Source organism: Hoplias malabaricus, chromosome Y, assembly GCF_029633855.1.
Source record: "Hoplias malabaricus isolate fHopMal1 chromosome Y, fHopMal1.hap1, whole genome shotgun sequence".
Classification (NCBI taxonomy): domain Eukaryota; kingdom Metazoa; phylum Chordata; class Actinopteri; order Characiformes; family Erythrinidae; genus Hoplias; species Hoplias malabaricus.
The window spans coordinates 60,787,652-60,800,907 of NC_089820.1; the positions used below are offsets into that span (position 1 = coordinate 60,787,652).

Below are 13,256 nucleotides of genomic sequence, written 5' to 3' on the forward strand. Positions count from 1 at the left end.
AACATTTAGAGTGTTTTATTTTATATTCAATATATAGATTAAGCTTTATTTTTGTTATTTGTGATTGTGTATATTGCATAATTACAAATTTGTAATTTAGTGTTTGGCTTAGCTGTTGCTTTTTTATTTACAAAGTTGTTTTCCTTTTGATTTAATAGTTATTTTATTATTTTTATTTTATTTTTTATTTATTATTATTATTATATATATATATATTTTTTTTTTTTTGTGGTAATTGTATTCCTTCATTTGTACTTTTGGGAGGTTCAGATATATCGGCTGTATCTTCCTCCTGAGATGATTTACTAGTTCAAGGTGATTTTCAGCTGATTGGTATTGACATATTATTATTATTATTTTCTTGTAGAGTAACTTAGTGACTTAGTGTCCTGCCGGTGACTGAGAGCCAGAACCCACTTGTCCTGCTGACAATAGTCATGATGATGATGACCATGTTAATGAAGACACACTGCCCAAAAGAGAAGCACTTGAGAGACAGAGAAGCCACAGAAACTCAGGCTGGTGAATCAGATGGAGATCCTCAGATGGAGAACAATAGACAAACCAAAAGCACAGCAAGTCTGAGGAAGAGGAAGGGGAACATGGAGAAGAGAGAAAGATGGAGGGACAGAGGAAAGCAGAGTGATTAACTCAGACAGTGAGGAGGAAGAGGAGAGGAATATCAAAGAGGACACTGGAAGTGATGATTATGAGGAGGGAACGGCAGGTATGTTCATAAAAGCATAGTAAAAATCCCTATCACCATCAGTTTATGAGTAACTGAGTAATGTAGCAGTTCTGTAAAACATTTTAATGTTTAAGCAAACACAATACAAATTGGTATACACAAACATACATCAATAAATACTATTAGTGTCCAAATGGTCTCCTGTCACTTCAGCCATGACATAGTAAGAGGTCTCTCTTCTCACACAGACTTCAGGTTCATTAAAAGAGTAGGTTTAAAGTTTTATTTGAAGAATTAAGGCTTTCCAAACAAGTGTTAATTCTGAGTGATCCTGTGTTACAGGCACGACTGACCATCCCAGAATATCCACATTTTTAAAGCCTTTATTGAACAAGGAGGGGTCAACACGTGGCTCCTCCTTTTCTTTCCCATATACACCAAATCCATTGATCATTATTTCCAAATTACATGATTGTTTTAGATTGCTAAATATTCATTATCTATTACAGCGTTATCAACAATTTTTCCTTTATTTTCAAGCCAAATTTTAAAAAATAACATTCACAGGATGTGTTGCTCAGGCCTCAGTAAGATCTGGCCTTGAGCTGGTCTTCTCTCACAGCTGCCCTCTCTCCTAAGATGGCAAAGTTGATGACAAAGGTAAAAAAAATATCTGTGTCTCAAGCTTCTGCCTTGGATCCAGCAGGTTCTTTGATAATAAGTTTTTGTAAAAGCTTTTGTTGATATATAAAGCATATAAAGTGTGATGTTACAATGGGCTCAGAGTGAACCAGCTTCAAATTTTCACTGTTATTAATTATGATTTATTTTTATTAAACACCATTATTCCTTTAAGTGAACACAGCTGGGGTGTTACAAGCCTGTAATAATGAAGGGATAATTAGTGTATTTACCTGTTTAATGATTAAGTTAATGTTTTATTCATTAAGTTCCATCACTACACATAGCCTTTCCATGATGATAGATGTCTTTACGGTCAGGACTATGTACTTAAAGCAATTTTTTCACTGTAAAAGAGACTTGGATGTGAATATGTTTTCATCAAAGATTTGGGAAGTATCAGAAAATTCAGTTTAAACGTTTTTTTAATTATTTGAAAGATATTTTGAGAAATTGGTAATGAGATTATTCACACTGTTGTCACTTATGTAATTTATGTGGCAGTAACAATCAATAAAGACAACAATCTTGGAATATAGTGGCATTTATGAGCACAAACATGATGCAAAAATACCTCCAAATTTTTATTGCCTTTCATGTACATTGTACATTTATTTATTTATTTATTTATTTATTTGTTTGTTTATTCGTTCATTCATTCATTCATTGTCTGTAACCATTATCCAGTTCAAGGGCACGGTGGGTCCAGAGCCTAAATGGAATCAGTGGGCGCAAGGTGGGAACACACCCTGGATGGAGTGCCAGTCCATTACAGAGCATTGTGCACATTGTACAGTTTGACCTTAATGACTGTGGGTTGTGGATGTCACAAAGAAGCCTCACTGTTGTATAAAATGCCACTTTCAGTCACTGAGGCCAAGTTTACCCCCATCCTCTGCACTGACTGCTGTTTAATTGATTGGTGAGTTCAACCATTACTGTATTAAACCCCCAGAAACTGACACTCCATCTTTAGAACTCTTTGCTATGATGTCATACAAGTTTAAAATCACGCTGCCATGTGAACGCCAAACATTTTCTCTCAAAACCTTTACATGCGTGTGTTTTATGTGAGCAGACTCCTGTGTACTCTCCTATTTTCTGGTGATTACTCTACTTTTTCTCTTTCACACAATGAATTCAGAGGAGACATATACGGTCCCTGGGATCCTCTCTTCATCGTCTTATGGAGGAACCCTTGGTATGTTGTGAAATACCTAGTTTGACTGATTTTAGCTTTGGATTTACATGATTTTTAGTTTCTTCAAGCTTTGATGCTGATGGTGTTAAATGATAAACATGATGTTGAGCTTTGTAATTTGTATAATTTCAGTGACGACGAAGAAGGTCACTCTGTTGGACAGTGGCAATGGCAGTGAAATAACAGGTATACTCCTCTCAACTCTCGCTTTCAACTACGGAGCTTATATTTTGAATGTAAACAAGTGAATACAAATGAAATAATAAAGCTGTATTTGCAAATGTGATTAAAATAAGTATTATGTTATTTTATAAAATAGAAATAGTAGTTATAATATTAATTTTTAGCTGCAGAATTTGTTAATTAGGATGTTCAAGTCTTCATGTAATTGTAGATAATTGAGAGGCAGAAATATTTATTATTCCCATTTCTACTTGCTGTGATATATTTTCCCTCCACAGCTGTGAGGAACAGCAGGGCCATATCTGATGATGTCTCTAACAGTGATGAAGGCTCTGGGGCTTCAGACAAAACTGCAGTAGCAAAACTGCAAGAGTTTAGCTCCCAGAGTGAGGATTATGATCACAAGATGAGGGTCAAGTAAGTGGAACTGACCTCAGTTTATCTCTTGCACTTTGTTAGCCACCTTTTTTTTGAGTGTGTAACCCCTGCAACCTCTGTCCCATAGGAGATTGATTGCTGATATCTTTGGAGAATCAGATGATGAGGAAGAAGTAGAGCTGGACAGAGAGAAGCAGCAGAGTGCTGTTAAAGCTCTGATGGAAGCAGCTGAAAGCTCAGATGGTGAAGTTCACAAAGCAAAAGAGTGAGTCTTCAACATTCACTATGGATTACACCGGCTACACCAACATGACCACATTATATCGACCTACTGTAGCTGAGGTCACAGGTCACAAAGTGACATACAGCCAAATAATATAGTACAATATTGACATAACACTCCTTCACAAACTCAGAAAGGCAACTATAGGTGCACTTTGTATTCACATAGAAACCAGTGGCAATTCCATATTGCCCAATAAACATCAAGGTAATACCTTATTATTGACAGGCCGTATATGGTTTATCAGAGGACCTGAGGTTCCCACGCCTGTTGTTCTCTGTCACATAAATTGAATAGTAATACATCAATTTTTAGTGTGGGGTGTAGCAGCTGTATATGAGCTGTATTAATTACATTAAATGAAGGTTTACAGAATATTCATATATATTTATTGATCCCCAAAAATATCTTCTCCAGCCCTATTTATGCATTATAAATGAGTAAACAAGTTAAATAACTTACACCTTTATTGTAAACTGAAATAAGTTCAATCTGTATGTCCTTTAGCACACCGTTTATGTCTGACTTTGACATCATGCTGGCCCGTAAGAAAGCTCTGAGTGGCAAGCGCAAACGGCATCAAGACGGAGGGACGTCCACCAGCGATGCCCGCGATGTCGCCAGGGCCATGATCACCAAGATGACTGAAGCTGCAGAGGTATTTAATTTGTGTTGTGTAATATAGATCATCCTGCCAAATTATTAAAACAACACTCTATTCTCAGCTGCGACTGTAGAACATTTGTGAAACAAGTTTTGTAAAGCAAAGGCACACTGGCAACATACCCTTCAATGCCACCACAGCTCTGTCTGTCTTATCATTTCTTAAGAGACTGTGTGTAGCACTTAACCTTAAATGTATCACCCTTTAGTTTGCTCAAATATCATGGAAGAACAGCATGAGGGATTGTTAATTAATTCTCACATTGATGTTGAATTACGGCTGTAATGTCTCAGATGTGAGTGTGTTAATGCGCATGTGTGTGTGTATGTGTGTGTGCAGGAGGATCGAATGCTGAACAGTCAAAAGAAGCCTGCACTAAAAAAGCTGATGCTTCTTTCCAGAGTAGTGATGCATTTAAAGAAGTAAGTAGCTTTAACTTATTCGTCTCTGCATTATTTATTTAAGTGTCTTAGCAGTTCTTACAATACCTTTAATCTACAGCTATTAGCTATTTCATTAAAAAACACCTGCCTGTGGACTGCTGTCCATCTACTGCAGCAGAATTGAGTCTGTTCATTATTGGAAAGTTAACACCACTGATTTGGCCACAGCTTTTGGCTAATATTAGGCCTTGGCTAATTTTAGCCCTACAATCTTGTGTGATAATACACCTGATAAAATGACCAGTTCCTCTAGATGCTACATAGGAGTTTTTATGCATTTGTGTATTTGTCCCTCAGGCAGGATCTAAAAGAGACATTTATAGACAGCGGTGTGATGACGGCAATAAAAGAATGGATCAGTCCTCTGCCAGATAAAAGCCTCCCAGCCCTGAGGATCAGAGAGGAACTGCTCAAGATCCTGCAAGAGGTGAGGCATTCCTGCACTGTTTGATTCATTATAACAGCGGTCCTTGTTCAGTGGGTTTGGATATTTGTAAGATGTCTTAAAAACACAGCAAATCATTTTGCCCCTGTTTAGAAAAAAACATTTTGTCATGTTTTTTCATAATTTAAAAAGTCCTGGTTCCTTATAATCATGTAAAACTAGACCGACATGACTGTAAAAAAGACATCTTGAGTGCTTGTGTGTGTTCTGCAGCTGCCAAGTGTCAGCCAGGAGACTCTGAAGATGAGTGGAATCGGCCGAGCTGTTATGTTCCTGTACAAACATCCCAAAGAATCTCGGCCGAACAAAGACCTAGCGCTCAAGCTTATCAGTACGTACACACATCACATTTTTAATTACTTAACATTTATGAATACTGTTTATCTGATGGAGGTTATTCTGCTGCTGTAGCAGGTCTCGCATGGGTTTTTAAGACTCACATATTCTCTGCATCTTTAAAGTCTAATGTTGGAAACTCTTCCTCATACAAACAGATAATTTTATGTCTAAATTCCCCAGAAACATCTCCTGGAAATAAAATAATGACTTTTTGGCCAATTTTTTCTAAAAATGATCACAGTACTGTCTGAAGTTAGAAAATGATTATAGATATTTGTACTGATCATATGGATGTGTGTGTGTGTGTGTGTGTGTAGATGAATGGTTTCGAACCATCTTTGGCTTATCATCAAATTACAATGGCAGGACAACAGAAGAGAGGCAGCAGAGGGACCTGGACAAAGACATTGCCCCTCGGAGGCAGCTTTACAGTTCAGGAGAACAGATTCCTCAAAGAAATCTGGAGGATTGGTTGACAGGAGGAGAGGAGTGAGTATGATGCCTACATTCACATGTCCAGATATATGTGCACAATTAGTGACAAAGACTATTGGCCAGTCATTTTACATTTACACTTAGGTTCATCAGGCTTTATTTTTTTCCACAAGTAGATGCTTTTCACACACAGCTGATGCTGCAAATCACACATGAGATAAATCAAGGAATAATTAAGTATCATTAAGCTATCAAACTAACATTTGTTGCATGTCTCTCTCCCTCCCTCACTCTCTCTAGTTCTAAATCTCCTAAACGACTGAGGCAGGGTGATCCTGGGTTTTGTATGCGTGCAAAACCACCCACGCCATCCAGCAGTGTTTATGTGATCAGGCCCAAATGGAACGTAGAGCCTGACTCCAAGCAGGTGAGAGGAAGGGGCTGTGTGCACCTGTTCAGGTGGTTTTAAGAAGATATTATCAGTTAATAACACATGTTTTTATTTGTATTGGTTTTAAATTGAAGAGCTTGCAGTTCACCTCAAATTGTTAAAGCTCCCTTGCACTGGGCTCTGTTTGGTCTAAGAGTATTCCATTATACAGGACCCTCATCTTAATGCTAAGCTCAGATTGGATATTTCTACTGATCCTTAGCCATGTGTGATTGTGTTGTATAGTGTTTAATATTAATTGCTCTCTGTTTCTTCTCCTCTCACTCAGGGCCCTGTGCGGAAGCGAGGATCTCGTGGAGAAAGGCAGATGAAACTTTTTGCAAAAATGCGTCGCATGACAAAGCCTTACCACGCAATGAAGATCAGCGTAGATGGAAACCGCTTGTTCTTTTGATCCCTGCTCCTGATTCCCTCTCCCTCTCTTTTCATCTTTTTTTGCTTAAATATTTGTATTGTGTCCTGAATGCTAACAGTTTCACTTTCACAATAAACACATTTTTCACATTTACTTTATTGTTCTCTCTATAAACAAAAATTCATTCAGGGTTTGCATGGTGGCACCACTGGAAATGGGGCTTCCACAAAGTCCCAATGTTTTGTGGTTGTGGCTATTCAGGCGTTTCTGTAAGAGTGAGTGCTTAGTGTGTTGTGGCCCGAGATGGACTGGCATCTTGTCCTGTGCGTGTTCCTGCCCTGCACCCAGTAGCAGCAGGTAGCCTCTGGACCGCCGTTGCCCTGAACAGGTTAATGCAGTTACAGGAAATGAATACGTCTTAATCCTGTAAAATAATTGTGTCAATTGTATTAAAGAGTAAGTCTGTTCAAAAGTGGACAGGAATAATGCTGCAATTTTAGGAAAACAAATAGTTCCATGGCGTTTCTCGCACAGTATGCAGCAGTACAATATGCTGTGAGGGCACTGCCACCTGCTGGTCGAAGTGTGATCAATAAAGATCACACCGCACCTGTCTCTTTCTCTCTCTTACTCTCTCACTCTCTCGCTCTCTCTCTCTCTCTCTCATCACATAACGTTTTAACACGGTTAAATTCTGGATTTTCACGAGAAGGGTTTTAAAAGAATTGTTGTAAAAACTAAACTGCACACTAACGTCTCAAAAATCTGCTGAACCTTAAATAAGTTACATCCGGGTATTTTTGGAAGGGCTGTCCTGTTAATATATTGATAGCTCTTTTGGCCAATCACTTACATCATTTCCTAAGGCGCCTGACCAATCACAATCGAGGACCGTACGACTGGCTCTGCTGTAAATCCAGTCTGTTCTTGGATTTCTGCGGAACCTTTTCCGAATCTTTCTTTTACATTTTAAAATATTAAACCTACATTTTATTAACTCCGAAATGGTTTATCACTCTCTGGCGGTGCCTGTGATCTGCTTCACCATCTTCTGGGCGCTGGTGGGGGCAGTGGCTCCGTTCTTCGTGCCGAAAGGACCGAACAGAGGGTAAGAATTAAAAAAAATCCTAACGGTGTTACCATATGTCAACCTAATAACCTTAATTCCTTCCTTTACGGGATTATGCATTTTATAATGTCTCGATACGTTTAATGTCTGCATTTTAATGATATTTGAGCTATTTAAAGGCTTCGTTTAAAAGGCCTGAACCGTTTAATGATGCTGAATGCAGCGTTCAAGTGTCCAATCATTTCCGTGTCCTTATTAATGAAATGTCCGAGACTGGGGACGTTGATCTAGGACATGTCAATAACCGTAAACAGCAGAGTTCCAGTCTTTATTAAAATGATGATTGATTACTTTCCACTTGTTAAAACGTGGTTCTTCCAGTTTTTTTTAATGCAATTGTTGTATTTAGAAAGACGAGTTTGTTATAGAAATGTTTATATCATTCAGCGGGATTTTGCATGGTTCTTTACATCATCAGAACGGTTGGAATTAACCCTTAAGTTAATCACACTCAGTATTTTCATAAGCCGTTCCAGAAATACACTTGACATCTGAGATTCTGCTGTTGTTAACCGAATATTTTGTAGTGAATGCTCCTTAAAATGCCACACTGCTAGAGACAAAACTAAGTGCATCACCACAGTGAGTAGAGAATATGTCTAATGCCTCTCTCTGGAAAATACCCTTAATGATTTACATTTACGCTAAATTGGCTGATTGATTGATGGATGAAGTGAAGTTTCTGCTCTTTAGGCCAGTTCTATTTTATTTTACATATTGTATTTACATATTTTTTCTCCGTTTCTCCAGGGTCATCATTACCAGCCTGGTACTGACAGCAGTATGTTGCTATTTATTGTGAGTACATTTAAAACATGTTACAGTAGTTAATATCATATAGACTCGATTATATGTGTGGCATACTGTTCTATGTTCTCTCTGAGGACATTTGTGTCACGAATATGAACAAGCATTTCTTTAATGAAACATTATTTTGTGTTGTTTACTGCAGTTCGACATTTGTCCAACAGGTGGCGTTAGAGTATTAGTATTGTACACCAGTGATGTGCATTTAAACACTCACAATACTTAAATCACTTGATTTTTTTATTAATTCTCACTCTATTTTGGGTGTGTATATATATATACAAGTAACATTATCGAATTTTATTTTAATTTAATTATTTATTGTATCGCTGTGTGTTTTGTGGCAGTTGGTTAATAGCGATACTAGCCCAAGCAAATCCTCTGTTCGGACCCCAGCTGAAGAATGAGACCATCTGGTACCTGCGCTATTTCTGGGAATAAACTAAGGTATGTACAAACAAACAGACAGGTAATAATAATATAATAAACTAATTAGCCACAGAAAGATCATGCGTACCATTGTTTTGCCTTATTTAAGGGGTGTTAGGGGGCGGCGGCACGGTGGTGCAGCAGGTAGTGTCGCAGTCACACAGCTCCAGGAACCTGTGTTTGCGCTCCAGGTGACTGTCTGTGAGGAGTGTGGTGTGTTCTCCCTGTGTCTGTGTGGGTTTCCTCCGGGTGACTGTCTGTGAGGAGTGTGGTGTGTTCTCTCTGTGTCTGCGTGGGTTTCCTCTGGGTGACTGTCTGTGAGGAGTGTGGTGTGTTCTCCCTGTGTCTGCGTGGGTTTCCTCCGGGTGACTGTCTGTGAGGAGTGTGGTGTGTTCTCCCCGTGTCTGCGTGGGTTTCCTCCGGGTGACTGTCTGTGAGGAGTGTGGTGTGTTCTCCCCGTGTCTGCGTGGGTTTCCTCCGGGTGACTGTCTGTGAGGAGTGTGGTATGTTCTCCCTGTGTCTGCGTGGGTTTCCTCCGGGTGACTGTCTGTGAGGAGTGTGGTGTGTTCTCCCTGTGTCTGCGTGGGTTTCCTCCGGGTGACTGTCTGTGAGGAGTGTGGTGTGTTCTCCCTGTGTCTGCGTGGGTTTCCTCCGGGTGACTGTCTGTGAGGAGTGTGGTGTGTTCTCCCTGTGTCTGCGTGGGTTTCCTCCGGGTGACTGTCTGTGAGGAGTGTGGTGTGTTCTCTCTGTGTCTGCGTGGGTTTCCTCCGGGTGACTGTCTGTGAGGAGTGTGGTGTGTTCTCCCTGTGTCTGCGTGGGTTTCCTCCGGGTGACTGTCTGTGAGGAGTGTGGTGTGTTCTCCCTGTGTCTGCGTGGGTTTCCTCCGGGTGACTGTCTGTGAGGAGTGTGGTGTGTTCTCCCTGTGTCTGCGTGGGTTTCCTCCGGGTGACTGTCTGTGAGGAGTGTGGTGTGTTCTCCCTGTGTCTGCGTGGGTTTCCTCCGGGTGACTGTCTGTGAGGAGTGTGGTGTGTTCTCCCCGTGTCTGCGTGGGTTTCCTCCGGGTGACTGTCTGTGAGGAGTGTGGTGTGTTCTCCCTGTGTCTGCGTGGGTTTCCTCCGGGTGACTGTCTGTGAGGAGTGTGGTGTGTTCTCTCTGTGTCTGCGTGGGTTTCCTCCGGGTGACTGTCTGTGAGGAGTGTGGTGTGTTCTCCCTGTGTCTGCGTGGGTTTCCTCCGGGTGACTGTCTGTGAGGAGTGTGGTGTGTTCTCCCTGTGTCTGCGTGGGTTTCCTCCGGGTGACTGTCTGTGAGGAGTGTGGTGTGTTCTGCCTGTGTCTGTGTGGGTTTCCTCCGGGTGACTGTCTGTGAGGAGTGTGGTGTGTTCTCCCTGTGTCTGTGTGGGTTTCCTCCGGGTGCTCCGGTTTCCTCCCACTGTCTAAAAACACACGTTGGTAGGTGGATTGGTGACTCAAAAGTGTCCGAAGGTGTGAGTGTGTGAGTGAATGTGTGTGTGTGTGTCTGTGTTGCCCTGTGAAGGACTGGCGCCCCCTCCAGGGTGTATTCCTGCCTTGTGCCCAATGATTCCAGGTAGGCTCTGGACCCACCGCGACCCTGAATTGGATAAGGGTTACAGATAATGGATGAATGAATGAATGAAGGGGTGTTAGGCCTAATATCAGGAGTTTGTTGTGTTCTTCCCCTGTCTGTGTGGGTTTCCTCTGGGTGTGCTGGTGTCCTTCCACAATCCAGTTTGTAGGTTGAATGGCTATGACAAAGTTGTCCACAAGTGTGAGTGAGCTCACGACTGCAAGAGTGTGTGTTGAACGCGATGGACTAGACCCCTTGGTTCTGAGTAGGCTCTGGACCTAGCCACACCCTGAACAGGATGAATAAACTAAAGAATATGAATGAGTGAACGAATGTATTTGTGCAGTTTACAGCTGGGGCTTGTCTCTCGCAGGATTTCATTATAAATTTAGTTCATTTTTAAAAATATGATTTAAAATGAATACATTTATTAACTTATTTCTTTAATAAAGAATACGTGTCCTATCTAAATGAGTATTTTCCCATGACTTCAAACATGGGCTAAACCAATCAGATTTTAGAACCTGAACCAGCAGTAAATCACATAGAAAATGTATTACAACAGGAATCCAAACACAGTTAACGTTTCCTCTTTCTCTTTTTCTCTCCTTTTCTTTGCCTGTTGTTTTGCAGTACTGGTAGGGATACATTGCTGTCTGAGTGATCATTAAAATATTTAGTTCCTGTTTCAATGCTCATCCTCAATACAAAACAACAAAGTTCATGCAGTTAATGTGATCCACATGGAGTTATTCATGTCCCGACAATGACCCGTCCTCTGGAACATCCACCTCCTGCTTCTGGGTGTAGACGCTGACCTTGTCTTCTCATTATTTGACAACATTCTTTATTTCAAATGATGTTTATACATTAAGCACGCCAGACGTATAGTGTGTGTGTGCGTGTGTATATATATATATATACATGTTACTGTCAGTGTTGTCCTGTGGGTAGTTTTGTGCAATATTAGGAGCTTGAGGAGCTAAAGTCAGCCACCTGAAGACTGGTGTGTTATCTTTGTTTGTATGCATTATGAGTTGTGTGTGTGTGTGTGTGTGTGTGTGTGTGTGTGTGTGTGTGTGTGTGTGTGATTGATATTAGTGGAGTAACTAGCATCCTGGCTGGAATGTGTTTTCAAAAATGTTAAAAAAATAGCTAAAGGTGATAATTTACCTTGTTTACACAATGTTATGATTTTGTTATTCATTATTTATTTGTATATTTTTTATCCCAGTTTCCATGGGCTACTGTGGAGTGTAAATGTGAAAAATGTAAAAATGTTAACTTTTAAAGACCTGTGTTTATGCTGGAATATCTACACCACTCACAAATACATATACACATCTCATATACTGTTGGCAGGTTGGACAAGCTTTCATTACTATTTCAGTAATATATAGTATATATAGTAATAGAGAGCAAGAGCATTTCTGTTGAGCTGTATCAGTCAAACCATTTACTGACGTAGAGTAATCCAATCCTCTGTGATGCCTCAACCACTGAAGAGCACAGTTGGTCTCACTCTCTACAGGATGGCCTCCGTCTTGTCTAACCTAGCAACAGAATTAATTTTGTGGGTGGATCATGGATAACTGACCTGTTCCTTTGTAGACGTAAGTTAATGAGTTAATGCACTGGCTCCTGTGAACATTCTCCCCTTTTAATCAGTGAATCATTTTATTTATTTAATGTATATTCCCCACCTTGTTTCCATGGAGATTGCCTTGACCACCGTTTTTTGAACATTTTCACCTCAGCTTTAACCAAACAATGATTATATACAGCTACTTTTGTTGAAAGACCAAATCTTGTTTTTTTTTTAAGCCTCATGAATAGGCACACACTGGAGCCACAGCTCAGTTATCTCACCCGAACGACCAAGAGCATGATTTATTGTATATAGGCTCTTTATATTTTGGAGGCTTTGGTTTGCTCCAGTTCTAAAATGTGGCCTCTTTTCCATCTGGGACTTAAAGCTGCAACATCACAGCGTTATATTAATAAAATAAATGGAATATGGAATTAAAGTCCAATATGATGCCCCTCAATTTGGACACGGGCATCATTTATGCACTTTCTGATCTCCATGGAAATGACGTGTCAAAAGTAGTGATACACAATAATTATTAATGATTCCTTATGATCACATTCTTCTGCTCATGTCTGTCCAAAACCCACAATAAAATCTGAAACGCTTATAAAGAGTCTGCTTTTGATTTTGGCTTATGTTTTTGTGGTAATAAGAGTTCACATTTTCTGTCTAAATATATCTCTTTGTGTATTCAGCTACTTTAACGACACACCTATTATGAACCCAAACATTCAACTCCCCACACACACGAGTTGAATAATGCCCAGTGCCAGGTGTTAATTAGAAGGGTGTAAATTTCCTCTGACCGTAGAGCAGAATAAATATAGTCTCTAGAGAGATGGCTCTGCATCCAATACCTTTGGACTAATTTGGGGGCCATGACATTTCATCCAACATCAGTATCTGACCTTACTCATGTTTAGGTGGCTGCCTTCAAATCCTCACAGCAATGTTCCAACATGTGATATGAAGACAGCTGGACACTTTGGCTCAGGTTATGGAGCCTTGCTCAGGGCTTGCTGCTTTATAATGTACAAATACAAGTTTGATACAAGTTAGATACTTGTTAGATACACGTTTATTTGTAGGTTACTACGCTGAAAACTGTGATAGAGATTATTAGATTTAATTCTATTTACTGATGCAATTTTCAATTTGTGTTAATATACT

The 13,256-nt window shown here is 40.0% G+C and overlaps 2 protein-coding genes across 3 annotated transcripts; both read left to right on the top strand.

Moving 5' to 3' along the window:
• Positions 1 to 2,428: 2,428 nt before the first annotated feature.
• LOC136678486 (protein IWS1 homolog) lies at positions 2,429 to 6,585 on the top strand. Its single transcript, XM_066656536.1, has 11 exons — positions 2,429 to 2,570; positions 2,703 to 2,756; positions 3,032 to 3,170; positions 3,259 to 3,396; positions 3,922 to 4,072; positions 4,418 to 4,500; positions 4,819 to 4,948; positions 5,180 to 5,297; positions 5,623 to 5,794; positions 6,041 to 6,167; positions 6,460 to 6,585. Exons 1-11 carry the CDS (start codon positions 2,504 to 2,506, stop codon positions 6,583 to 6,585), a joined length of 1,305 nt encoding a protein of 434 aa, XP_066512633.1. The 5' UTR covers positions 2,429 to 2,503.
• Positions 6,586 to 7,433: 848 nt separating this feature from the next.
• Positions 7,434 to 12,684, top strand: LOC136679183 (V-type proton ATPase subunit e 2-like). 2 transcript variants are annotated; one of them, XM_066657559.1, is made up of 4 exons: positions 7,434 to 7,654; positions 8,426 to 8,473; positions 8,830 to 8,929; positions 11,129 to 12,684. In XM_066657559.1, exons 1-3 carry the CDS (start codon positions 7,551 to 7,553, stop codon positions 8,921 to 8,923), a joined length of 246 nt encoding a protein of 81 aa, XP_066513656.1. In that variant the 5' UTR covers positions 7,434 to 7,550; the 3' UTR covers positions 8,924 to 8,929; positions 11,129 to 12,684. The 2 variants fall into 2 exon arrangements, with proteins under 2 accessions (XP_066513656.1, XP_066513657.1); XM_066657560.1 differs by having other exon boundaries at positions 11,138 to 12,684.
• The last annotated feature ends 572 nt before the right edge of the window (positions 12,685 to 13,256 follow it).

What these genes read in the sequence shown, in the direction of transcription:
- LOC136678486 (XM_066656536.1), top strand. Translation starts at nt 2,504, where the DNA reads ATGAATTCAGAGGAGACATATACGGTCCCTGGGATCCTCTCTTCATCG. An exon ending in CAATGGCAGTGAAATAACAG is followed by an intron (nt 2,757 to 3,031) that starts GTATACTCCTCT and finishes TTCCCTCCACAG; the next exon opens with CTGTGAGGAACAGCAGGGCC. An exon ending in GTAGTGATGCATTTAAAGAA is followed by an intron (nt 4,501 to 4,818) that starts GTAAGTAGCTTT and finishes TTTGTCCCTCAG; the next exon opens with GCAGGATCTAAAAGAGACAT.
- LOC136679183 (XM_066657559.1), top strand. Translation starts at nt 7,551, where the DNA reads ATGGTTTATCACTCTCTGGCGGTGCCTGTGATCTGCTTCACCATCTTC. An exon ending in CCGAAAGGACCGAACAGAGG is followed by an intron (nt 7,655 to 8,425) that starts GTAAGAATTAAA and finishes CCGTTTCTCCAG; the next exon opens with GGTCATCATTACCAGCCTGG. An exon ending in GCAGTATGTTGCTATTTATT is followed by an intron (nt 8,474 to 8,829) that starts GTGAGTACATTT and finishes GTTTTGTGGCAG; the next exon opens with TTGGTTAATAGCGATACTAG.